This window comes from Oncorhynchus mykiss, chromosome 11 (genome assembly GCF_013265735.2).
Source record: "Oncorhynchus mykiss isolate Arlee chromosome 11, USDA_OmykA_1.1, whole genome shotgun sequence".
Lineage (NCBI taxonomy): Eukaryota > Metazoa > Chordata > Actinopteri > Salmoniformes > Salmonidae > Oncorhynchus > Oncorhynchus mykiss.
Genome location: NC_048575.1, coordinates 83,704,212 through 83,730,480, shown reverse-complemented (window position 1 = coordinate 83,730,480; position 26,269 = coordinate 83,704,212). Strand labels below are relative to the sequence as shown.

The 26,269-nt window shown below is 44.6% G+C and overlaps 2 protein-coding genes across 3 annotated transcripts; both read right to left on the bottom strand.

The window, feature by feature from the left end:
* Positions 1-1,616: 1,616 nt before the first annotated feature.
* LOC110536506 lies at positions 1,617-11,282 on the bottom strand. The gene is made up of 4 exons (XM_036936549.1): positions 10,899-11,282; positions 9,823-10,254; positions 5,088-5,184; positions 1,617-2,575 (listed from the first exon to the last, which is right to left on the bottom strand). Exons 1-4 carry the CDS (start codon positions 10,953-10,955, stop codon positions 2,478-2,480), a joined length of 684 nt encoding a protein of 227 aa, XP_036792444.1. The 5' UTR covers positions 10,956-11,282; the 3' UTR covers positions 1,617-2,477.
* A 2,374-nt stretch (positions 11,283-13,656) lies between these two features.
* On the bottom strand, positions 13,657-25,929 carry isca1 (iron-sulfur cluster assembly 1). 2 transcript variants are annotated; one of them, XR_005034766.1, is made up of 5 exons: positions 25,801-25,929; positions 23,016-23,069; positions 17,234-17,339; positions 13,963-14,394; positions 13,657-13,917 (listed from the first exon to the last, which is right to left on the bottom strand). XR_005034766.1 is itself a non-coding variant. In XM_036936547.1 (4 exons), the coding sequence occupies exons 1-4, from the start codon at positions 25,897-25,899 to the stop codon at positions 14,246-14,248; spliced, it is 408 nt and encodes a 135-aa protein (XP_036792442.1). In that variant the 5' UTR covers positions 25,900-25,929; the 3' UTR covers positions 13,657-14,245. The 2 variants fall into 2 exon arrangements, 1 of the variants encoding a protein (XP_036792442.1); XM_036936547.1 differs by having other exon boundaries at positions 13,657-14,394.
* Positions 25,930-26,269: the final 340 nt, after the last annotated feature.

Here is a 26,269-nt window from a genome sequence, read left to right as displayed (position 1 = left end):
GTAAAGGGTAGATGGTAGTGGGTAAAGGGTAGATGGTAGTGGGTAAAGGGTAGTAGGTAAAGGGTAGATGGTAGTGGGTAAAGGGTAGATGGTAGTAGGTAAAGGGTAGTGGGTAAAGGGTAGATGGTAGTGGGTAAAGGGTAGATGGTAGTGGGTAAAGGGTAGTGGGTAAAGGGTGGATGGTAGTGGGTAAAGGGTAGTGGGTAAAGGGTGGATGGTAGTGGGTAAAGGGTAGTGGGTAAAGGGTAGATGGTAGTAGGTAAAGGGTAGTGGGTAAAGGGTAGATGGTAGTGGGTAAAGGGTAGATGGTAGTGGGTAAAGGGTAGTGGGTAAAGGGTGGATGGTAGTGGGTAAAGGGTAGTGGGTAAAGGGTGGATGGTAGTGGGTAAAGGGTAGTGGGTAAAGGGTAGATGGTAGTAGGTAAAGGGTAGTGGGTAAAGGGTAGATGGTAGTGGGTAAAGGGTAGTGGGTAAAGGGTAGATGGTAGTAGGTAAAGGGTAGATGGTAGTGGGTAAAGGGTAGTGGGTAAAGGGTAGATGGTAGTGGGTAAAGGGTAGATGGTAGTGGGTAAAGGGTAGATGGTAGTAGGTAAAGGGTAGTGGGTAAAGGGTAGATGGTAGTAGGTAAAGGGTAGATGGTAGTGGGTAAAGGGTAGATGGTAGTGGGTAAAGGGTAGATGGTAGTGGGTAAAGGGTAGTGGGTAAAGGGTAGATGGTAGTGGGTAAAGGGTAGATGGTAGTAGGTAAAGGGTAGTAGGTAAAGGGTAGTGGGTAAAGGGTAGTGGGTAAAGGGTGGATGGTAGTGAGTAAAGGGTAGTGGGTAAAGGGTAGTGGGTAAAGGGTGGATGGTAGTGGGTAAAGGGTAGTGGGTAAAGAGTGGATGGTAGTGGGTAAAGGGTAGTGGGTAAAGGGTAGCGGGTAGAGTTTAGAGGGTAAATGGTAAAGGGTGAGAGGGTCAAATGAAATCAAAGTTTATTTGTCACGTGCGCCGAATACAACAGGTAGACCTTACAGTGAAATGCTTACTTACAGGCTCTAACCAATGGTGTGGGGAAAAAAGGTATATGTGTGTGTGTGTGTGTGTAGTTAAGTAAAGAAATAAAACAACAGTAAAAATACATTTGAAAAAAGAGTAGCAAAGCTATATACAGACACCTGTTAGTCAGGCTTATTGAGGTAGTACATGTGGGTAAATACAGACACCTGTTAGTCAGGCTTATTGAGGTAGTACATGTGGGTAAATACAGACACCTGTTAGTCAGGCTGATTGAGGTAGTACATGTGGGTATGGTTAAAGTGACTATGCATATATGACAATAAATTCATAAAAAATCCTACAATGTGATTTTCTGGATTTTTTTTCCTCATTTTGTCTGTCATAGTTGAAGTGTACCTATGATGAAAATTACAGGCCTCTCTCATCTTTTTAAGTGGGAGAACTTGCACAATTGGTGGCTGACTAAATACTTTTTTGCCCCATTGTATAAGATGAGCCGAGAGTAGCAGCAGCGTAAAAGAGGGGTTGGGGGGGAAAACAATGCAAATAGTCCTGAGTCTTATGGCTTGGGGGTAAAAACTGTCGAGAAGCCTTTTTGTCCTCAACTTGGCACTCCGGTACCGCTTGCCATGCAGGCCGAGGGTAAACCTTACCCACAGGCCAACGTCATGACAATGGTGTATCAATACACCCAGTCACTACAAAGATAAAGGCATCCTTCCTAAGGAAACCACTCAGCTAGTTACCATGAGGCCAATGGTGACTTTAAAATAGTTACAGAGTTTATTGGCTGTGATAGGAGAAAACTGTGGATGGATCAATGACATTGTAGTTACTCCGCAATACTAACCTAAAACGACAGAGTGAAAATAATGCTTACACTTGAGACATAACTCTGCCGTTGTGCTGTAGATGTTGTGAATTTTGTCTCTGGTATAATACATTCTATACATGAGTTTATACTGGTTTAAGCGGCCATTTTTGTTAACTGTAATTTTGTTCGTTATGTTCTAACACTCTCCCAATACCTGTTGCATGTGGGTCCTGTCTAATTCTTTCTGCATGTGGTTCAATTACCAGTGCAAACAGAAGAGGGGAGAGAGGACATCCCTGTCTTGTGCCCCTTTCTAAAGCAATTTCATCAGATAATGTATATTTAAATCAGATAATGTTATATTTAAATCAGAAAATGTTATATTTAAATCAGAAAATGTTATATTTAAATCAGATAATGTTATATTTCAATCAGAAAATGTTATATTTAAATCAGATAATGTATATTTACGTTTTAGGGCATTTACATAATATTTTTATTAAATGTCTTTCAGGTAGGGTTGTGGGGGGGAGCAGAGGAGGGAGGTGTGGGGGGAGCAAAGGAGTGAGGCGTGATGGTGGGGGAGCAGAGGAGGGAGGTGTTGTGGGAGGTGCGTTTGAGGCTGATGGTGTATAAAGTCCTGGAGAGGTTGTCATGTTCACCCAGCTCAAAGGTCGCGACCCCTGCTGGACATCCACAGGATCCCCCTGAACAACTTCCTCTGCAGGTCCCTCAGGTCCTCGAAGTAATGCACGCTAGTCACACCTGGAACGCAGTACATTGATTGGTTGGTTGGTTGATTGACATTCATACAGTGTCTTCAGAGTGTATTTCACACTCCTTGACTTATTCCACATTTTGCTGTGTTACAGACTGAATTCAACACGGATTAACTTCTTGACGCACCCATCCCTTTAGCGGGATCATTTTCATCAACATCCTCTGAATTGCAGCGCGCCAAATTCAAATCAAATTACTAAAAATATTTAATTTTCATGAAATCACAAGTGCAATATAGCAAAACACAGCTTAGCTTGTTGTTAATCCACCTGGCGTGTGTCAGATTTCAATACAGCTTTTCGGCGAAAGCATACCAAGCGTTTATGTAAGGACATCTCTCTTGGTAGACAAAATATTACAAACACTAGCAGCCAAGTAGATTGGTCACGAAAGTCAGAAAAGCAATAGATTAAATCGCTTACCTTTGATGATCTTCGGATGTTTGCGCTCACGAAACTCCCAGTTACACAATAAATGTTCCTTTTGTTCCATAAAGATTATTTTTATATCCAAAATACCTCCATTTGTTTGGCGCGTTATGTTCAGAAATCCACAGGCTCGAGCGGTCACAACATCGCAGACCAAAATTCCAAGTAATATCCGTAATGCCCACAGAAACATGTCAAACGTTTTTTTATAATCAATCCTCAGGTTGTTTTTAAAATATATCATCGATAATATATCAACCGGGACGGTCCCTTTTTCAATAGGAGAGGGAGAGACAATGGCTGCCCCACTCTGTTGCGCAAGCAAAACTCTGCGAACACCCAGCTATCCACTGACGTGATGTTATCTTTCTAGCTCATTTTTCAAAATAAAAGCCTAAAACTATGTCTGGTTGATATCCCTTTAAATGGAGGCAAGGCATCCAATGGAACAGAGAGCTTTCAGGAAAAACAGCACTTCCTGGTTTGATTTTCCTCAGGTTTTCGCCTGCTATACTACATATATATATATATATATATATACAGTGCCTTGCGAAAGTATTCGGCCCCCTTGAACTTTGCGACCTTTTGCCACATTTCAGGCTTCAAACATAAAGATATAAAACTGTATTTTTTTGTGAAGAATCAACAACAAGTGGGACACAATCATGAAGTGCAACGACATGATTATTATTATTTGACCATGCTGGTCATTTATGAACATTTGAACATCTTGGCCATGTTCTGTTATAATCTCCACCCGGCACAGCCAGAAGAGGACAGGCCACGCCTCAGAGCCTCAGAGTTTTTCCTAGCCACCGTGCTTCTACACCTGCATTGCTTGCTGTTTGGGGTTTTAGGCTGGGTTTCTGTACAGCACTTTGAAATATCAGCTGATGTACGAAGGGCTATATAAATACATTTGATTTGGTCAGATTTACCAAATTCAGGGAGAGGGAGAGCTTTGTACACATCTCTGTGTGTGAAGTAAAGGTGGTCTTGAATTATTTTTTTGGACCTCTGGTTGCACATTTAACATGCTGGTAGAAATGAGGTAAAACTGATTTAAGTTTCCCTGCATTAAAGTCTCCAACCACTAGGAGGCGCCGCCTCGGGATGAGTGGTTTCCTGTTTGCTTATGGCCCTACACAGCTCATTTAGTGCCAGCATCGCTCTGTGGTGATATGTAGACAGCTACGAAAAATACAGATGAAATTTCTTTAGGTAGATAGTGTGATCTACATCTTATCATGAGATACTCTACCTGTTTACATAAATGCATAGACCCATATCTTAGAGGTTGAGATGCACTGAGGTGTCTGTTCAAACGACTAGCACACAGCTCAGACACCCATGCATATCCCACAAGACATGCCACAAGAGGTCTCTTCACAGTCCCCAAATCCAGAACAGACTCTGGGAAACACAGTACTACATAGAGACATGACTACATGGAACTCTATTCCACAGTACTACATAGAGACATGACTACATGGAACTCTATTCCACAGTACTACATAGAGACATGACTACATGGAACTCTATTCCACAGTACTACATAGAGCCATGACTACATGGAACTCTATTCCACAGTACTACATAGAGACATGACTACATGGAACTCTATTCCACAGTACTACATAGAGCCATTACTACATGGAACTCTATTCCACAGTACTACATAGAGCCATGACTACATGGAACTCTATTCCACAGTACTACATAGAGACATGACTACATGGAACTCTATTCCACAGTACTACATAGAGCCATGACTACATGGAACTCTATTCCACAGTACTACATAGAGCCATGACTACATGGAACTCTATTCCACAGTACTACATAGAGACATGACTACATGGAACTCTATTCCACATCAAGTAACACATGCAAGCATTTTAAACAAAATTATTTTAAAATATAATAAAACTGCACCTTATGGAACTGTGAACATGTAATTTAGATACCGTATGCGGTGGTGTAATGTGTGTAAAATGGCAGGAAATACACTTTCAAAACAGCAACATTTTCACCCCACTTGAAAACACTTGGTGCCATGTTGGGCTTACCAGGTTCTATCGCCATGCGTTGTGCTGCTACTGCTGTATCCTTGATCCAGGCTGCAGGTCTCTGGTTCTCCTTCAACCCCAGGATGTCTGGACACACCTGAATGGATTGATTGGATTTATTTGAGAATTTAAAAAGTTGAAGGTTGGTCCTACCGGAGACAGCGAGGGAGTTAAGGGTACCAGGTTTAAGCCCATGACTTGATCTGGAAAAAGCAGTGAAGGAGGAGCATAGAACAGTAATCTGCTTCTCAAATAGAACAGTAATCTGCTTCTCAAATAGAACAGTAATCTGCTTCTCAAATAGAACAGTAATCTGCTTCACATATAGAACAGTAATCTGCTTCTCAAATAGAACAGTAATCTGCTTCACATATAGAACAGTAATCTGCTTCTCAAATAGAACAGTAATCTGCTTCACATATAGAACAGTAATCTGCTTCACATATAGAACAGTAATCTGCTTCTCAAATAGAACAGTAATCTGCTTCACATATAGAACAGTAATCTGCTTCTCAAATAGAACAGTAATCTGCTTCTCAAATAGAACAGTAATCTGCTTCACATATAGAACAATAATCTGCTTCTCAAATAGAACAGTAATCTGCTTCTCAAATAGAACAGTAATCTGCTTCTCAAATAGAACAGTAATCTGCTTCTCAAATAGAACAGTAATCTGCTTCTCAAATAGAACAGTAATCTGCTTCTCAAATAGAACAGTAATCTGCTTCACATATAGAACAGTAATCTGCTTCTCAAATAGAACAGTAATCTGCTTCTCAAATAGAACAGTAATCTGCTTCTCAAATAGAACAGTAATCTGCTTCACATATAGAACAGTAATCTGCTTATTAAATACAACAGTAATCTGCGGCTCGGTCATGTTGTCAACAAGGCAGCATGGTGCATCGTCCAGAAACATCTTCCATAAAATATGTTACAATTTTCAAAATAGTTTTCATTGGGAAGTCAGATCAAAGCCTTTTTTTTAATCAACAGCAATCACAAAAAAAAATCCTACTCATTACTCCACGTGACCCACATCACTTTTGTATTGAGCCGAATTCGCCATCAGCCAAAACTGGGCACCTGGCTCCACGCGGTAAAGGCCCGGGGCCTTAATCAACGCTAACCAGTGGAAGACCTGGGGCCTTAATCAACACTAACCAGTGGAAGGCCCGGGGCCTTAATCAACACTAACCAGTGGAAGGCCTGGGGCCTTAAATCAACACTAACCAGTGGAAGGCCTGGGGCCTTAATCAACACTAACCAGTGGAAGGCCTGGGGCCTTAATCAACGCTGAAGCCTGTCACATGCTCATTGGCGACCTGTCATTCAGTTGTGAGCCCCACATTGTTCGCTAAATAAAAACAAAATACATTTTTGTGGCGGGGGTTGCCTGTTTTGCATGTTATTTTGGCATTAATACTTCTCACATCAGTTTGCAAACAATGTAAAAAAATATATAAATGTATTTAGTTAATAAAGCCTCCATACAAACAGGGTCTCTTTATTGCTTTCTTGAGTAAGGCAGCTCCAAGATGCAGGTGTTTCAGCTTAGCTCAGTGCTTTCTGTGGTGGAGAGGCAGCCAGTGAAAAATACAGAGTGTAGGGGTTGGTAATGTTCTCTAGTTGTGCCATGATTGGCTCAGTGTTCTGTCACTCATGGGGACACTACGTCACTGCCATGCCTAAGGGTAGAGCTTCTAAAAATTCAAGCCCCATTGGGTGCTGCCATAGACTTACATTAGAAGTGCCCATCCAAGAAAGCTCAAGGTCATTGGTCACAGATAGAATGACATCAAATCACGTTATATCTACAGTAGCTTTGATTGGACTGATCATGTCAACTTTTAGACTTTCAAAGTCTTAGCTAGCATCATCATGGATCAAGTTGACAATCTACTGGCAAATAATTTTTAATCCTTGTCATATGAAGAGAAATAATAAAGAGAATTTATAGATAAAACGTATCGGTGCTCATCGGAAAAAACGAGCTCAGACTGGCATCCAACTCGGAATTGTAAGTTGGGAACTGTGTCCTTTTTCCTGATTTGACCTTGCCCCCCCCCCCCTTCCCCCCCCCCCCGAGTTCCCAGTTGTCTTGAAAGCAACAGAAATCCAAAGAATGCCAAACTTTGATGAGAAAATTTGACCACGAAGGACCGCCGCACCACCTTCCTGTTCAATTGAGCACAGCACAACAAGGTGAGTCCAAAAATGCCTTGAATGCTGCTTCTAAAAATATGTAACATGCTAGGGAGATATGTATACTGTAGCCAAGAAAGTAATACTAAGTGTATGTTGTGTAGTAAGCTGTTAGTAGCCCATTTACATCACCCTAATAATTTGGTCAATTTACACCTCTTAAATTTCGCCTACTGTTCTGACTTGGTGGTGCACATGTAGCCTATAGCCTATTTTAGATAAATGTAATAGAATATTTTAAGAACTTTCATGGTTTGCTTATATGGTCCGTTTATTTATCCTACGGTTTTGACTTGGTGTACAGGGAGAACACTAAGAATTCTGTCATTGTACATGAACAAATAGTAATATTGACTACGTCCATCCTAGCTCGCTCATTAATGTCTTATTCTAAATGACAGATTGTCTCTTATCCGCTTGTCGTTCCCTTATGCCATAGTTTGTGCATCTCAATTGTCAGTAGAAACAACATTTGTTTAAGCAAGTCAGCCATATCAGCTGTGTTCTTTTAAAAAGCAGTAAATGAGGCTGAATGAACTGTTTCACTGCCACCGCTGATAGCCAGGTGTAACAGTGGTAAGGTGTTGGGATTCTGCTGATAACCAGGTGTGACAGTGGTAAGGTGTTGGGACTCTGCTGATAGCCAGGTGTAACAGTGGTAAAGTGTTGGGACTCTGCTGATAGCCAGGTGTAGCAGTGGTAAGGTGTTGGGACAGCTTCATCTAGGCCCTAACAGTTTGTGGGCACCGTTTGTCACCATTATAGTGCAATTCATGTATTTCTTAGTGTTGTGGCTTTGCACCCCCCGCCAAGATGTACATGCTCAAACTGCCACTGTGTCTGCCTCCCAGTCAAACTACCACTGTGCCTGCCTCCCAGTCAAACTACCACTGTGCCTGCCTCCCAGTCAAACTACCACTGTGCCTGCCTCCTAGTCAAACTACCACTGTGGCTGCCTCCCAGTCAAACTACCACTGTGCCTGCCTCCCAGTCAAACTACCACTGTGCCTGCCTCCCAGTCAAACTACCACTGTGCCTGCCTCCCAGTCAAACTATCACTGTGCCTGACTCCCAGTCAAACTACCACTGTGCCTGCCTCCCAGTCAAACTACCACTGTGTCTGCCTCCCAGTCAAACTACCACTGCCTCCCAGTCAAACTACCACTGTGCCTGCCTCCCAGTCAAACTACCACTGTGCCTGCCTCCCAGTCAAACTATCACTGTGCCTGACTCCCAGTCAAACTACCACTGTGCCTGCCTCCCAGTCAAACTACCACTGTGTCTGCCTCCCAGTCAAACTACCACTGCCTCCCAGTCAAACTACCACTGTGTCTGCCTCCCAGTCAAACTACCACTGCCTCCCAGTCAAACTACCACTGTGTCTGCCTCCCAGTCAAACTACCACTGCCTCCCAGTCAAACTACCACTGTGTCTGCCTCCCAGTCAAACTACCACTGCCTCCCAGTCAAACTACCACTGTGTCTGCCTCCCAGTCAAACTACCACTGTGTCTGCCTCCCAGTCAAACTACCACTGTGTCTGCCTCCCAGTCAAACTACCACTGCCTCCCAGTCAAACTACCACTGCCTCCCAGTCAAACGACCACTGTGTCTGCCTCCCAGTCAAACTACCACTGCCTCCCAGTCAAACTACCACTGCCTCCCAGTCAAACTACCACTGTGTCTGCCTCCCAGTCAAACTACCACTGTGTCTGCCTCCCAGTCAAACTACCACTGCCTCCCAGTCAAACTACCACTGTGTCTGCCTCCTAGTCAAACTACCACTGTGCCTGCCTCCCAGTCAAACTACCACTGCCTCCCAGTCAAACTACCACTGCCTCCCAGTCAAACTACCACTGTGCCTGCCTCCCAGTCAAACTACCACTGTGTCTGCCTCCCAGTCAAACTACCACTGCCTCCCAGTCAAACTACCACTGTGTCTGCCTCCCAGTCAAACTACCACTGTGTCTGCCTCCCAGTCAAACTACCACTGTGCCTGCCTCCCAGTCAAACTACCACTGTGTCTGCCTCCCAGTCAAACTACCACTGCCTCCCAGTCAAACTACCACTGTGTCTGCCTCCCAGTCAAACTACCACTGCCTCCCAGTCAACAGTTTGCGCATACATTATGATGACGTTTTGGTGTTGGGCAGGTTTTTTTCTCTTTTCTCCACCTGTTGTCATTCAACGACCAGTTTTCGTGCACATTTTTTTATTTGAGAAATACGACAGCAAAATTGCTCAACGAAGACCTCCTCGGCAAAAGCAAACATTTATTTAAAATGTCTTGATTTACCTTAGACTCATTCAAACTATTTTAAGGAAGTGTGTACTGGATATGTTGTTGCTACGACGTCTCAAGAGCGACAAACAATAATATTGCCGCTAAGGTGTTTTTCAGTGATGCGAGGCACAGACATTCCCTTCGTCTAGCCGAGTTCTGCTAGGAGCAAAACCCAATTTGAGTCACCTTAACCTGGGGCAGGCTCGTTTCACCCGGAGCAATAACAGCCTCCCCTCAACATTACATACCTCACCCTTCTGGAACAGATCCCTCACCAATGACAGCGAATCACAGCTCTTCGCAGTCCTCCATGCCGCAAGATAGGGTAGGAAAAACAAATCAGGGGAAACCAGGCTGGGTCTCTCGCTCCTTGGTTGGCTGCTATTGGTGGAGGCGAGACCAGTGGTGTGTCCCGGGGTGTTGGGGGCAGGCCTAGGGTTAAGGGCTGGGGTGGGGGTAGAGGCGGAGAAGGGCGTGGCTGGTCTCTGGTGGTACCACTTCCGACACTGGGTGTCTGAGAGTCTCGTGATGCATTCTGGGAGCTGGGCCTTGGAGCGGGTGGTGGCGGTCGTTTCTCGGACTGCGGGGAGGGTGAAGGAGGGGAGGAGGCTGATGTTATGGGGGAGGGGCCCATTAGGGGGTGTGGTTCTCACAGCCAGTTGGGTCAGCAGCTCAGAGATCTGAAACAGGGGTGTATTCATTAGATTCCTCTGCAAAACGTTTTGCAATAGAAACTGTGTACGGTTTACTCCAGGAACCAAACAGAAGCAAACGACGTGAAACAGAGCGGGACCTACGCGGATGTTTCCATTAGAAACTCATGTTGTTTTCATTGAAAAACATTTTCCATTTGGAGTAAACAGTTTATATTGGAAAAGTTTTGCACCAGACCAAACGTTTTGCAACGGAATTGACTAATGAATACACCCCAGGGTTGTTTTCATTAGTGGAAACCTCAGTGAAACGTTTTGCAACGGAAAACAATGTTTGGTCCCTGCTGAATTACACCCCAGGAGGAGCCATGAGGACGGAACACGTCAACCCTGGACTGTTTTACCGTCTCAACATCTGACAACTCCTGTATAGGTTAACATCAGCTAACCACACGATACGATATAGCAAGCGGATGCCCGACTGCAGTCGATGACGTGGCACACAAATATTGTTTGACGAAATACAAAGCCTGCTCACCTAGTCAAGCAGGAACTTGACAATTGTTTCATGCCGCGTGATGATTTGACCTCATTTTTTAATATATCTTTTTTTCATCTTCCCGAGTTTCCAGTTGAATAAATGACATTGACATAATTCCATGGTTACCTACCTTAATCCCGTAAAAATCTTTGTGTTCTCGCCCTCTCTTCCTCCGTCGGTTTCCCATGATTCATCTCAGTAGTGACTCGGGCAGAACATTTAAAAACATTGCATACAGTAAACCCACTGACTCTGCTAACGGTCCTGGAGGTGATGTCATAATAACAACAGGAAGCGTCCCTTCTGATGTAATAGTGACCTGAAGTGACGACGTCCTTTGGGATCAGACCTTGACTAGTGGATACATTACAGTGACCGATACTTGAACATTTGGCTATAAATAATTGTTTCATAACAATTACAGAGGACAAAACAAAATAATAATTCTAGCTAACTATCAGTCAATACACAACCCTGAAATCATCTCACTATGTCACTACACAACCCTGAAATCATCTCACTATGTCACTACACAACCCTGAAATCATCTCACTATGTCACTACACAACCCTGAAATCATCTCACTATGTCACTACACAACCCTGATATCATCTCACTATCACTCACTACACAACCCTGAAATCATCTCACTATTACTCACTACACAACCCTGAAATCATCTCACTATTACTCACTACACAGCCCTGAAATCATCTCACTATCACTCACTACACAACCCTGAAATCATCTCACTATCACTCACTACACAACCCTGAAATCATCTCACTATTACTCACTACACAATAGAAATCTAACCAAAACTTCAAAATAAATCATCACAACAGAAATGATCATTCGCTTCACAACACAACCCTTAATGATCCATACCATGTTTTACTGAGACAGAAACAGTAGAAACGACAAGGAGTGTAACCACAGATTTAAAATATATTTATTCTCGTCGACGAGTCACCAACTGTACACTAGTTACATATCTGTAGTATTCACAGCACACAGCCTGTGTTTTGAGTGTACAAAACATTAAGTACACCTGCTCTTTCCATGACAGACTGACCAGGTGAAAGCTATGATCCCTTATTGAGGTCACTAAATCCACTTCAAAATCAGTGTAGATGAAGGGGAGGTGACAGGTTAAAGAAGGATTTTTAATCATTCAGAGGACGAATGGGCAACACAAAATATTTAAGCGCCTTTGAACAGGGTATGGTAGAAGGTGCCAGGCGCACCGGTTTGTGTCAAGAACTGCAACGCTGCTGGGTTTTTCACACTCAGCAGTTTCCTGTGTGTAATAAGAATGGTCCACCACCCAAAGGACATCCAGCCAACTTGACACAACTGTGGGAATCATTGGAGTCAACATGGGCCAGTATCCCTGTGGAATGCTTTCAACACCTTGTAGAGTCCACGTCCCAATGAATTGAGGCTGTTCTGAGGGCAAAAGGAGGTGCAGCTCAATATTAGGAAGGTGTTCCTAATGTTTTGTACACTCAGTTCATTCTTTATAGGCCTATATACACACACATATATACACACCACCGGTCAAAAGTCTTAGAACACCTACTCATTCCAGGGTTCTAGAACACCTACTCATTCCAGGGTTCTAGAACACCTACTCATTCCAGGGTTTTAGAACACCTACTCATTCCAGGGTTCTAGAACACCTACTCATTCCAGGGTTCTAGAACACCTACTCATTCCAGGGTTCTAGAACACCTACTCATTCCAGGGTTTTAGAACACCTACTCATTCAAGGGTTTTAGAACACCTACTCATTCAAGGGTTTTAGAACACCTACTCATTCAAGGGTTTTAGAACACCTACTCATTCAAGGGTTTGCCTTTATTTTTTACTATTTTCTACATTGTAGAATACTAGTGAAGACATCAAAACTATGAAATAACACATAGAATCATGTAGTAACCAAAAAAAAAAGTGTTCAACAAATCAGAATATATTTTAATATTTGAGATTCTTCAAAATAGCCACCCTTTGCCTTGATGACAGCTTTGCACAGTCTTGGCACCGTTGCGCCACTTGGGAGGCCCCAGCCAATTAATAAAATGGACTACTTTAAAATTGAGATAGCATGGGCAGCACTATTGAGGCGGTCACAGACCTCCATTTCTCTCTCAGGAAACAATGTCATGCTGCTTCCTCGACTCGTCTACAGTCGCTGACTTTAGCATTACCCATCAAACACGCCCAACAAGTCCTTGTCTTTATGTGACTGTATTTAACCTACAGGTAACTACTAAAATAATGGGAACACTGGAGTAAATTAGGGAAACAAAGTATATTGAAAGCAGGTGCTTCCACATAGGCGTAGTTCCTGAGTTAAATTCAGTAATTAACATCCCATCATGCTTAGGGTCACGTATACAAATTTTGGGTGGGCCATTAGTTTCATGCCCTGTGGATGGCAGTGGTCACTGAATGGTTTGATGAGCATGAAAACGATGTAAACCATATGCCGTGGACGTCTCAGTCACCAGATCTCAACCCAATTGAACACCAAATTATGGAATTTCTCGTGAAAGAATGGCGTCTCATCCCTCCAATAGAGTTCCAGACACTTGTAGAATTCATGCCAAGATGGACTGAAGCTGTTCTGATTGGTGGAGGCCCAACGCCCTATTGAGACACATTATATATATATATATATTGGTGTTTCCTTTACTTTGGCAGCTCTCCAAGTCTCTCAGGTACTGTGTCTATGGTTACTACCAGAACCACATGCATGTCTATGTAACAAGGTTAAGGGCTCAGCATGTCACAGCCCAGTGTTTAGATTCATGGTAGATGTAGTTTTAGGGGGCTCAGCATGTCACAGCCCAGTGTTTAGATTCATGGTAGATGTAGTTTTAGGGGGCTCAGCATGTCACAGCCCAGTGTTTAGATTCATGGTAGATGTAGTTTTAGGGGGCTCAGCATGTCACAGCCCAGTGTTTAGATTCATGGTAGATGTAGTTTTAGGGGGCTCAGCATGTCACAGCCCAGTGTTTAGATTATATTAGCCCTACAGTACACCATCACAAGACCCACAGCAACAGGAAGACAACTCATCCTGTTCTGTAGCAGCACAGAAACATCCATGTCTGTCTCACTCCTCCTCTCACGTCTCACTCCTTCTCTCACGTCTCACTCCTTCTCTCACGTCTCACTCCTTCTCTCACGTCTCACGTTGTGTTTATCAGGCCTTTATTCACTTCACTCCCAGGCCTCCAGGTAAGGTGTGTGTGTGTGTGTGTGTGTGTGTGTGAGAGAGGGTTGGGAGGTGTGTGTGTGTGTGAGAGGGTTGGGAGGTGTGTGTGTGTGTGAGAGGTTTGGGAGGTGCGTGTGTGTGTGTGAGAGGGTTGGGAGGTGTGTGTGTGTGAGTGGGGGTTTGTGGGTGGCGAGTATGGGTGCGAGGATGACGTTTGGCTGTGTAGGGAGACCAGGCCTCAGCAGGAAGCCCTCTCACATGTTGAAGCTCTCTCCACAGCCGCAGGTGCCCTTGATGTTGGGGTTGTTGAAGACAAACTCACTGGATAGCTTGGACTCCACAAAGTCCATCTCGGTCCCCAGCAGAGTGAGCTGGGCCTTCTTCTCTATAAATACACGCACACCTGCAGGAGAGGACTAATAATTATTAGGGCTGTCGAAGTTAATGCGTGACATTAAATGTAAAAATATTTCCTAATCGTTTCCTCAAAGACCTTTTTAAATGCAACACAACACACTCTGCTGTGCCAAGGTTTCCGTCAGGAAAATGTGTCCGCCGGATATTATGCCCAGCAGCATTTTAAAATGTACCCATGATGCATTGGGTGAGTAAGCGGATTAGGGCGTCCACCAACGGTGCTCAGAATGACAGATCACCTTTCGAATATGGTAATTTATATTAAAACAGAACATTCAAGTCAAGGACGCAACAAGATCCTCCTTCTTCTTCTTAACCGATGATGATGATGCACTTTGAACATGTTAGAATAAGTGTCCACATTCACTTTTTTCCAGCCATCAAGACGAGTAACGAACTGCAAAAATCACTAGCCAATGTAAATACACTATCTGCCAGAGTAGAAAAATTAACCTATTCTATTGGTCAGCTTGTTGAGAAAGAAACGGCCTATTCTGAAACAGACTCTGGGACAGTTGTGAGATGATAGATCCCTAATTCATACAACCAGCAGGCCCAGGCTACATTTTGTAAAACATTCTTTTAAAGCAGTGTCTGATGCAACAGATCAGAACGTTTAGCTTAAAACGTAGCTGAACGATTTATTCACATTATAAGCGCTACAAAATAGGACATTCGGAAAGTACTCAGAGCCATGGCCTTATTCTACACCTCTTTACGTTACAGCCTTATTCTAAAATGGATTCAATTGTACCCCCCCCCCCCCCCAAAAATAAAAAATATCAATCTACACACTATATGACAAAGCAAAAAAACATTCTCTGCAGATCCTCTCAAACTCTGTCAGGTTGGATGGGGAGCTTTGCTGCACAGCTATTTTCAGGTCTCTCCAGAGATGTTTGATCAGGTTCTGGCTGGGCCACTCAAGGACATTCAGAGACTTGTCCCGAAGCCACTCCTGCGTTGTCTTGGCTGTGTGTTTAGGGTCGTTGTCCTGTTGGAAGATGAACCGTCGCCCCAGTCGGAGGTCCTGAGCGCTCTGGAGCAGGTTTTCATCAAAGATCTCTCTGTACTTTGCTCCGTTCATCTTTCCCCTCGATCCTGACTAGTCTCTCGCAGTCTCTTCTGCTGAAAAACATCCCCACTGAGGAGTGGCTTCCGTCTGGCCACTCTAACATAAAGGCCTGGTTGGTGGAGTTATGCAGAGATGGTTATCCTTCTGGAAGTTTCTCCCATCTCCACAGAGGAACTCTAGAGCTCTCTCAGAGTGACCATCGGGTTCTTGGTCACCTCCCTGACCAAGGCCCTTCTCCCCCGATTGCTCCGTTTGGCCAGGCGGCCAGCTCTAGGAAGAGTCTTGGTGGTTCCAAACTTCTTCAATTTAAGAATGGAGGCCACTGTGTTCTTGGGGACTTTCAATGCTGCAGAAATGTGTTGGTACCCTTCCCCAGATTTGTGCCTCGACACAATCCTGTCTCAGAGCTCTACAGACAACTCCGTTGACCTCATGGCTTGGTTTTTGCTGACATGCACTGTCACCTGTGGGATCTTATATAGACAGGTGTGTGCCTTTCCAAATCATGTCCAATCAATTGAATTTACCACAAGTGGACTCCAATCAAGTTGTAGAAACATCAAGGATGATCAATGGAAACAGGATGCACCTGAGCTCAATCTCCAGTCTCATAGCAAAGGGTCTGCATGCAAATAAGGTATCTGTATTTTATTTAATACATTTGAACATTTCTAGAAACTTGTTTTCGGTTTGTCATTATGGGGTATTGTGTGTAGATTGATGAGATAAAAAAATATTGAATCCATTTTAGAATAAGGCTGTAACGTAACAAAATGTGGAAAAAGTCAAGGGGTCTGAATACTTTCTGAATGCCCTGTACAAAATGTAAAAAGCAAATGAGTCTGAAGCAACAGATCAGAATGGTCACCTTCAAATGTTGAACTTATTTCTTCACATTTCAAGCGCAGCATTGTACCATCTAAATCGCTGCTGAATATTTTCAATAGCATTATTTTATTTTTTTAACAGATGTTAGAAGCTGGTGGACAAAAAAAAAACAGCGTCAAAGAACATTGATCAGAGGGAGCAGAGGCCCACGGCAACATTGATCAGAGGGAGCAGAGGCCCACGGCAACATTGATCAGAGGGAGCAGAGGCCCACGGCAACATTGATCAGAGGGAGCAGAGGCCCACGGCAACATTGATCAGAGGGAGCAGAGGCCCACGGCAACATTGATCAGAGGGAGCAGAGGCCCGCGGCAACATTGATCAGAGGGAGCAGAGGCCCACGGCAACATTGGAGCATTAACAGCTGGGTGTTTATGGTGAAAATGTTTTTAAAAAACCTAATACAGATGATTTTGTTTCCATCCCTTACAATCAAAGCCTTGTTCGTCTGTAACTCAATACACTGCTTTTTAAAAAGGAAAAATATTTTACAGCTACATTAGGAGACATTGTAACATTACAGTAAAACCACAACAGTATTTTACAGCAATAATAATAACTCACTTATCATGTTAAGGAGAACATTTCAACATAATGTTGAGGATTTCATTTAGATTGTAGATTAAATAAGAACATCTGACAAGATGAGCATAACTCAACAACATTCACGGTTTTCCAAAGTGGTCCAACGAGGATGCAACTCTAAATATTAAGATACCGTTGGGATAATGTCATCTAGGATACCGTTGGGATAATGTCATCTAGGATACCGTTGGGATAATGTCATCTAGGATACCGTTGGGATAATGTCATCTAGGATAACGGTGGGATAATGTCATTTAGGATAATGGTGTTTGCTCACCGTCCTGCAGCACCTCCTCGTCAGCCTGATCCTTCTGCTTGGTGAAGTCCAGAGTGTAGGTCATACCGTTACAGCCCCGTGTCCTCACACCCACCTTCAGACCAATCTGGAACACAAACACCATTATACCACTACCCATAACCCCTCACACCCACCTTCAGACCAATCTGGAACACAACCACCATTATACCACTACCCATAACCCCTCACACCCACCTTCAGACCAATCTGGAACACAACCACCATTATACCACTACCCATAACCCCTCACACCCACCTTCAGACCAATCTGGAACACAAACACCATTATACCACTACCCATAACCCCTCACACCCACCTTCAGACCAATCTGGAACACAAACACCATTATACCACTACCCATAACCCCTCACACCCACCTTCAGACCAATCTGGAACACAACCACCATTATACCACTACCCATAACCCCTCACACCCACCTTCAGACCAATCTGGAACACAACCACCATTATACCACTACCCATAACCCCTCACACCCACCTTCAGACCAATCTGGAACACAAACACCATTATACCAATACCCATAACCCCTCACACCCACCTTCAGACCAATCTGGAACACAAACACCATTATACCACTACCCATAACCCCTCACACCCACCTTCAGAACAATCTGGAACACAAACACCATTATACCACTACCCATAACCCCTCACACCCACCTTCAGACCAATCTGGAACACAAACACCATTATACCACTGCCCATAACCCCTCACACCCACCTTCAGACCAATCTGGACACAACACAACCACCATTATACCACTGCCCATAACCCCTCACACCCACCTTCAGACCAATCTGGACACAACACAACCACCATTATACCACTACCCATAACCCCTCACACCCACCTTCAGACCAATCTGGAACACAAACACCATTATACCACTACCCATAACCCCTCACACCCACCTTCAGACTATCTGGAACACAAACACCATTATACCACTACCCATAACCCCTCACACCCACCTTCAGACCAATCTGGACACAACACAACCACCATTATACCACTACCCATAACCCCTCACACCCACCTTCAGACCAAGCTAGACACAACACAACCACCATTATACCACTACCCATAACCCCTCACACCCACCTTCAGACCAAGCTAGACACAACACAACCACCATTATACCACTACCCATAACCCCTCACACCCACCTTCAGACCAATCTGGAACACAACACAACCACCATTATACCACTGCCCATAACCCCTCACACCCACCTTCAGACCAATCTGGAACACAACACAACCACCATTATACCACTGCCCATAACCCCTCACACCCACCTTCAGACCAATCTGGACACAACACAACCACCATTATACCACTGCCCATAACCCCTCACACCCACCTTCAGACCAATCTGGAACACAACACAACCACCATTATACCACTGCCCATAACCCCTCACACCCACCTTCAGACCAATCTGGAACACAACACAACCACCATTATACCACTGCCCATATCCCCTCACACCCACCTTCAGACCAAGCTAGACACAACACAACCACCATTATACCACTGCCCATAACCCCTCACACCCACCTTCAGACCAATCTGGAACACAACCACCATTATACCACTACCCATAACCCCTCACACCCACCTTCAGACCAATCTGGACACAACACAACCACCATTATACCACTGCCCATAACCCCTCACACCCACCTTCAGACCAATCTGGAACACAACCACCATTATACCACTACCCATAACCCCTCACACCCACCTTCAGACCAATCTGGACACAACACAACCACCATTATACCACTGCCCATAACCCCTCACACCCACCTTCAGACCAATCTCGAACACAACACAACCACCATTATACCACTGCCCATAACCCCTCACACCCACCTTCAGACCAATCTGGACACAACACAACCACCATTATACCACTACCCATAACCCCTCACACCCACCTTCAGACCAATCTAGACGCAACACAACCACCATTATACCACTGCCCATAACCCCTCACACCCACCTTCAGACCAATCTGGACACAACACAACCACCATTATACCACTGCCCATAACCCCTCACACCCACCTTCAGACCAATCTGGACACAACACAACCACCATTATACCACTACCCATAACCCCTCACACCCACCTTCAGACCAATCTGGACACAACACAACCACCATTATACCACTGCCCATAACCCCTCACACCCACCTTCAGACCAAGCTAGACACAACACAACCACCATTATACCACTACCCATAACCCCTCACACCCACCTTCAGACCAATCTGGACACAACACAACCACCATTATACCACTGCCCATAACCCCTCACACCCACCTTCAGACCAATCTAGACACAACACAACCACCATTATACCACTGCCCATAACCCCTCACACCCACCTTCAGACCAATCTAGACACAACACAACCACCATTATACCACTGCCCATAACCCCTCACACCCACCTTCAGACCAATCTGGACACAACACAACCACCATTATACCACTACCCATAACCCCTCACACCCACCTTCAGACCAATCTAGACACAACACAACCACCATTATACCACTGCCCATAACCCCTCACACCCACCTTCAGACCAATCTGGACACAACACAACCACCATTATACCACTGCCCATAACCCCTCACACCCACCTTCAGACCAAGCTAGACACAACACAACCACCATTATACCACTGCCCATAACCCCTCACACCCACCTTCAGACCAATCTGGAACACAACCACCATTATACCACTACCCATAACCCCTCACACCCACCTTCAGACCAATCTGGACACAAAACAACCACCATTATACCACTGCCCATAACCCCTCACACCCACCTTCAGACCAATCTGGAACACAACCACCATTATACCACTGCCCATAACCCCTCACACCCACCTTCAGACCAATCTCGAACACAACACAACCACCATTATACCACTGCCCATAACCCCTCACACCCACCTTCAGACCAATCTGGACACAACACAACCACCATTATACCACTACCCATAACCCCTCACACCCACCTTCAGACCAAGCTAGACACAACACAACCACCATTATACCACTACCCATAACCCCTCACACCCACCTTCAGACCAATCTGGACACAACACAACCACCATTATACCACTGCCCATAACCCCTCACACCCACCTTCAGACCAATCTGGACACAACACAACCACCATTATACCACTACCCATAACCCCTCACACCCACCTTCAGACCAATCTGGACACAACACAACCACCATTATACCACTGCCCATAACCCCTCACACCCACCTTCAGACCAAGCTAGACACAACACAACCACCATTATACCACTACCCATAACCCCTCACACCCACCTTCAGACCAATCTGGACACAACACAACCACCATTATACCACTGCCCATAACCCCTCACACCCACCTTCAGACCAATCTAGACACAACACAACCACCATTATACCACTGCCCATAACCCCTCACACCCACCTTCAGACCAATCTGGACACAACACAACCACCATTATACCACTACCCATAACCCCTCACACCCACCTTCAGACCAATCTAGACACAACACAACCACCATTATACCACTGCCCATAACCCCTCACACCCACCTTCAGACCAATCTGGAACACAACCACCATTATACCACTACCCATAACCCCTCACACCCACCTTCAGACCAATCTAGACACAACACAACCACCATTATACCACTGCCCATAACCCCTCACACCCACCTTCAGACCAATCTGGAACACAACCACCATTATACCACTACCCATAACCCCTCACACCCACCTTCAGACCAATCTGGAACACAAACACCATTATACCACTACCCATAACCCCTCACACCCACCTTCAGACCAATCTGGAACACAACACAACCACCATTATACCACTACCCATAACCCCTCACACCCACCTTCAGACCAATCTAGAACACAACCACCATTATACCACTGCCCATAACCCCTCACACCCACCTTCAGACCAAGCTAGACACAACACAACCACCATTATACCACTACCCATAACCCCTCACACCCACCTTCAGACCAAGCTAGACACAACACAACCACCATTATACCACTACCCATAACCCCTCACACCCACCTTCAGACCAAGCTAGACACAACACAACCACCATTATACCACTACCCATAACCCCTCACACCCACCTTCAGACCAAGCTAGACACAACACAACCACCATTATACCACTACCCATAACCCCTCACACCCACCTTCAGACCAAGCTAGACACAACACAACCACCATTATACCACTACCCATAACCCCTCACACCCACCTTCAGACCAAGCTAGACACAACACAACCACCATTATACCACTACCCATAACCCCTCACACCCACCTTCAGACCAAGCTAGACACAACCACCATTATACCACTACCCATAACCCCTCACACCCACCTTCAGACCAAGCTAGACACAACACAACCACCATTATACCACTGCCCATAACCCCTCACACCCACCTTCAGACCAAGCTAGACACATCACAACCACCATTATACCACTACCCATAACCCCTCACACCCACCTTCAGACCAAGCTAGACACAACACAACCACCATTATACCACTACCCATAACCCCTCACACCCACCTTCAGACCAAGCTAGACACAACACAACCACCATTATACCACTGCCCATAACCCCTCACACCCACCTTCAGACCAAGCTAGACACATCACAACCACCATTATACCACTACCCATAACCCCTCACACCCACCTTCAGACCAAGCTAGACACAACACAACCACCATTATACCACTACCCATAACCCCTCACACCCACCTTCAGACCAAGCTAGACACAACACAACCACCATTATACCACTGCCCATAACCCCTCACACCCACCTTCAGACCAAGCTAGACACAACACAACCACCATTATACCACTGCCCATAACCCCTCACACCCACCTTCAGACCAAGCTAGACACAACACAACCACCATTATACCACTACCCATAACCCCTCACACCCACCTTCAGACCAAGCTAGACAACACAACCACCATTATACCACTGCCCATAACCCCTCACACCCACCTTCAGACCAAGCTAGACACAACACAACCACCATTATACCACTGCCCATAACCCCTCACACCCACCTTCAGACCAAGCTAGACACAACACAACCACCATTATACCACTACCCATAACCCCTCACACCCACCTTCAGACCAATCTAGACACAACACAACCACCATTATACCACTGCCCATAACCCCTCACACCCACCTTCAGACCAAGCTAGACACAACACAACCACCATTATACCACTACCCATAACCCCTCACACCCACCTTCAGACCAATCTGGACACAACACAACCACCATTATACCACTACCCATAACCCCTCACACCCACCTTCAGACCAAGCTAGACACAACACAACCACCATTATACCACTACCCATAACCCCTCACACCCACCTTCAGACCAATCTGGACACAACACAACCACCATTATACCACTACCCATAACCCCTCACACCCACCTTCAGACCAAGCTAGACACAACACAACCACCATTATACCACTACCCATAACCCCTCACACCCACCTAACACCACCTTCAGACCAATCTGGACACAGCGCTAGGCCCGGAACAAAAGCATGCTCTAAAAAGGAGGTCTCCAGGAGAGTTGGAGATTCCTGGGTTAGGTTGGAGGGATACTCACGTATTCTGGTTTATCCTCGAGTAAGTTCCTGATCCTATTCACAGCAGATGGAGTCTGCAGAGAGAGAGACCAGAGGGGTCGACGACACAGTCCATTACAGTATCATACGCACAATCTTCCTACGGCAACTCTAGGAATCTCTGGTACCAGATATATGGCTAATCTGAGAATTCAACTCCTTACATCCCATTGTAGTATAACCACAACACAGTCACAAACACCAGTCAACACAAATATAAAATGCAACAATTTCATTGATTTTACTGACAAACAGTTCATAAGGAAATCAGTCAATTTAAATAAATAGGGCCCTAATCTATGGATTTCACATGACTGGGAATACAGATATACATCTGATGGTCACAGATACCTTAAAAAAAAAGTAGGGGAGTGGATCAGATAACCAGTCAGTATCTGGTGTGACCACCATTTGCCTCATGCAGCGTGACACATCCCCTTCACACAGAGGGCCTTGCGTTATCATTCCGAAACACGAGTTGATGGCAGTGGCTGAATGGCACGACAATGGGCCTCGGGATCTCGTCACGGTATGTCCGTGCATTCAATTGCCTTCGATGAAATGCAGTCGTGTCCGTAGCTTAAGCCTTCCCATACCATAACCCCACCACAATGGGGCACTCTGTTCACAACGTTAACATCGGCAAACCACTCGCCCACATGATGCCATACACATCATCTGCCATCATCCCAGTCCAGTTGAAACCGGGATTCATCTGTAAAGAGCACACTTCTCCAGCCTGCCAGTGGCCATTGAAGGTGAACATTTGACCACTTAAAGCCGGTTACGACACCGAACTGCAGTCAGGTCAAGACCCCGCTGAGGACGATGAGCTTCCCTGAGACAGGTTCTACAAAGTTTTTGTAGAAATTCTTTGGTTGTTTCATCAGCTGTCTAGGTGGCTGGTCTCTGATGATCCCGCAGGTGAAGAAGCCAGATGTGGAGGTCCTGGGTTGGCGTGGTTACACGTGGTCTACGGTAGTGAGGCCAGTTGGACATACTGCCAAATTCTCAAAAACTACATTGGAGGTGGCTTATGGTAGAGAATTGAACCTTTTATGGCAACAATTCTGGCAAGGCCAATTGCACACCTACCTCGAAACTTGAGACATATGTGTTGTGAAAAAAAAAAGTCCCCAGCACAAGGTGCACCTGTGTAATGATCATGCTGTTCAATCAGCTTCTTGATATGCAACACCTGTGAGGGGGATGGATTATCTTGGCGAAGGAGAAATGCTCACTAACAGGGATGTAAACACATTTGTCCACAACATTTGAGAGAAATAAGCTTTTTGTTGTTATGGAACATTTCTGGGATCTTTTATTTCAGCTCCATGAAACCAAAACTTGACAAGATGCGTTTATATTTTTGTTCACTATAATAGTATAGTAGGTCTATAACATTAACACCAAAACACACCTAATTTCTAATTACATTTTAGGATGGTTAGCTGGAGCAGAATAGTCACATTTTCTTTCTCAAGCGCCCAAAACTCTGAGCGGACACCACTAGGCAGAACATACGCGTTGATTGAAACTAAATACAAGAAAAGGTTATTTAAGAAGACCTAAACACATATTCCCATGAAATGGATTGAGATCAGAAGATTGACATGGAGATTCAGTTGGGACGTTTTACCAGTAAAATGTAAAGAACTAGTAGGCATGATGAGTGGTGGCCTATTTTGGAAATGAGGTAGCCTGCGACTAACTTGGTGTTTGATGGTATTACAAATAGAAAATGTTATTGAGACAATGTGTAGCATAGGCAGACATTGCTATTTGAATATGCATTTAAATGCATGATAGGGTATTCAATTGGCTACATCTGTCGCGACAAACTCAGATAATCGTGACATTTAAATTAGTTGGTCACCTAACAGCTCTACACCAAATAGGTAATAACGGTTTGCATCCCTATGAGTTCATATAATCACAAGTCCAGTCTAAGTTGTTAATGTTTCTTGACGTTTTGTCCCATAACCGTGTTGTTGTCATTGTTCTGTCACAACAGCAGTTTGGGTCAACTCGACAGAGGGACTGGGCTATCCAACAGCAACTACAGTGAGCTGAGCTACTTTATCACAACGCCACAGAGGCCTTTATCTCCAAAACCCCGTGCCTGCAGACAGTTGATGTTAATAAGCTGGTTAACAGTTCATGTAAGTAACTGCTCCCTTCTCATCGGGCCCGGAAGTAGCTTTCTGTGTCATTGGACATGAGTGACAAACGTCCTTTAGGTAGCTACTGTAGCTATAGATAAAAACTAGTGTATTCCTAATCACTGGCTCGCTGGCTAGAGATATTAGCTATGTTACCTAGTTAAAACACAGTTCTCAAATCACCACCACACTCACTCATTTTTGAAAAGCCTCAATCCGAAATGAAGGCAAGGATTTAGCGGATTAAACAGCAGGTAGTGTGGGCGGACAGGAGCTCCGAAACTATTAAAAACGACATTTCAGCACCAAAACAACGGCGGGCAAAACGTTGGGTGCTGAAATCAGTAGTTTGTTTGTATGCAGAAATAAATATATAAACCGTAATTTTGTGACGTCGGAGCTCCAGTCCGTTCACCGTTCATTGTAAATCGTTGAGTTTAATCGGCTAACTTGGATTATGAGAATTGAATTAACACATGATGAGTGCCACCAAAAACGACGACATAGCGAGCTGGCTGTCATGTAATATAGCTTTCTGTAACTTCGGAGTAAACGGTTTTAACAATATTCAGGAAAATAATATAATATTTTTTTACACACTTACCAGCGTTAAAGCCGCTCTAGTGGCTAATATCTTTCTTTTACTGACTGCTCGGACGGTCGCCCTAGCCACCATGGAGGCAGACATGTTCGGTAATGACATGTCTGAACCACAGATGGAACAATGACTCAGATAGTTGTATAAATGTGAAGTATCCGGTGGGCGTTTCCACCCACTACCAAATATGGTAGTGAGAGATTTGTACATCGTTACAACACTCTATTTTTCCATAATATGACATTTGTAATTGTCTTTATTCTTTTGAAACTTCTGTATGTTTACTGTTAATTTTTATTGTTTATTTCACTTTTGTATATTATCTACTTCACTTGCTTTGACAATGTTAACACATGTTTCCCATGCCAATAAAGCCCCTTGAATTGAATTGGAAGCCCACTGGCACACAGTGGGAGAAGATGAAACGAGATGGATTTTGGTCCGATATTTTCTCGTCGATTAAACATTTAAATTC

Coding starts and splice junctions, on each gene's coding strand:
- LOC110536506 (XM_036936549.1), bottom strand. CDS start 10,955: ATGGGAAACCGACGGAGGAAGAGAGGGCGAGAACACAAAGATTTTTAC. Junction 10,255..10,898: donor AAGATTTTTACGGGATTAAG/GTAGGTAACCAT, acceptor CCCCTGTTTCAG/ATCTCTGAGCTGCTGACCCA. Junction 2,576..5,087: donor ACGCATGGCGATAGAACCTG/GTAAGCCCAACA, acceptor ACTGCGTTCCAG/GTGTGACTAGCGTGCATTAC.
- isca1 (XM_036936547.1), bottom strand. CDS start 25,899: ATGTCATTACCGAACATGTCTGCCTCCATGGTGGCTAGGGCGACCGTC. Junction 17,340..23,015: donor TCGAGGATAAACCAGAATAC/GTGAGTATCCCT, acceptor TTTGTGTTCCAG/ATTGGTCTGAAGGTGGGTGT. Junction 14,395..17,233: donor CGAGGAGGTGCTGCAGGACG/GTGAGCAAACAC, acceptor CCTCTCCTGCAG/GTGTGCGTGTATTTATAGAG.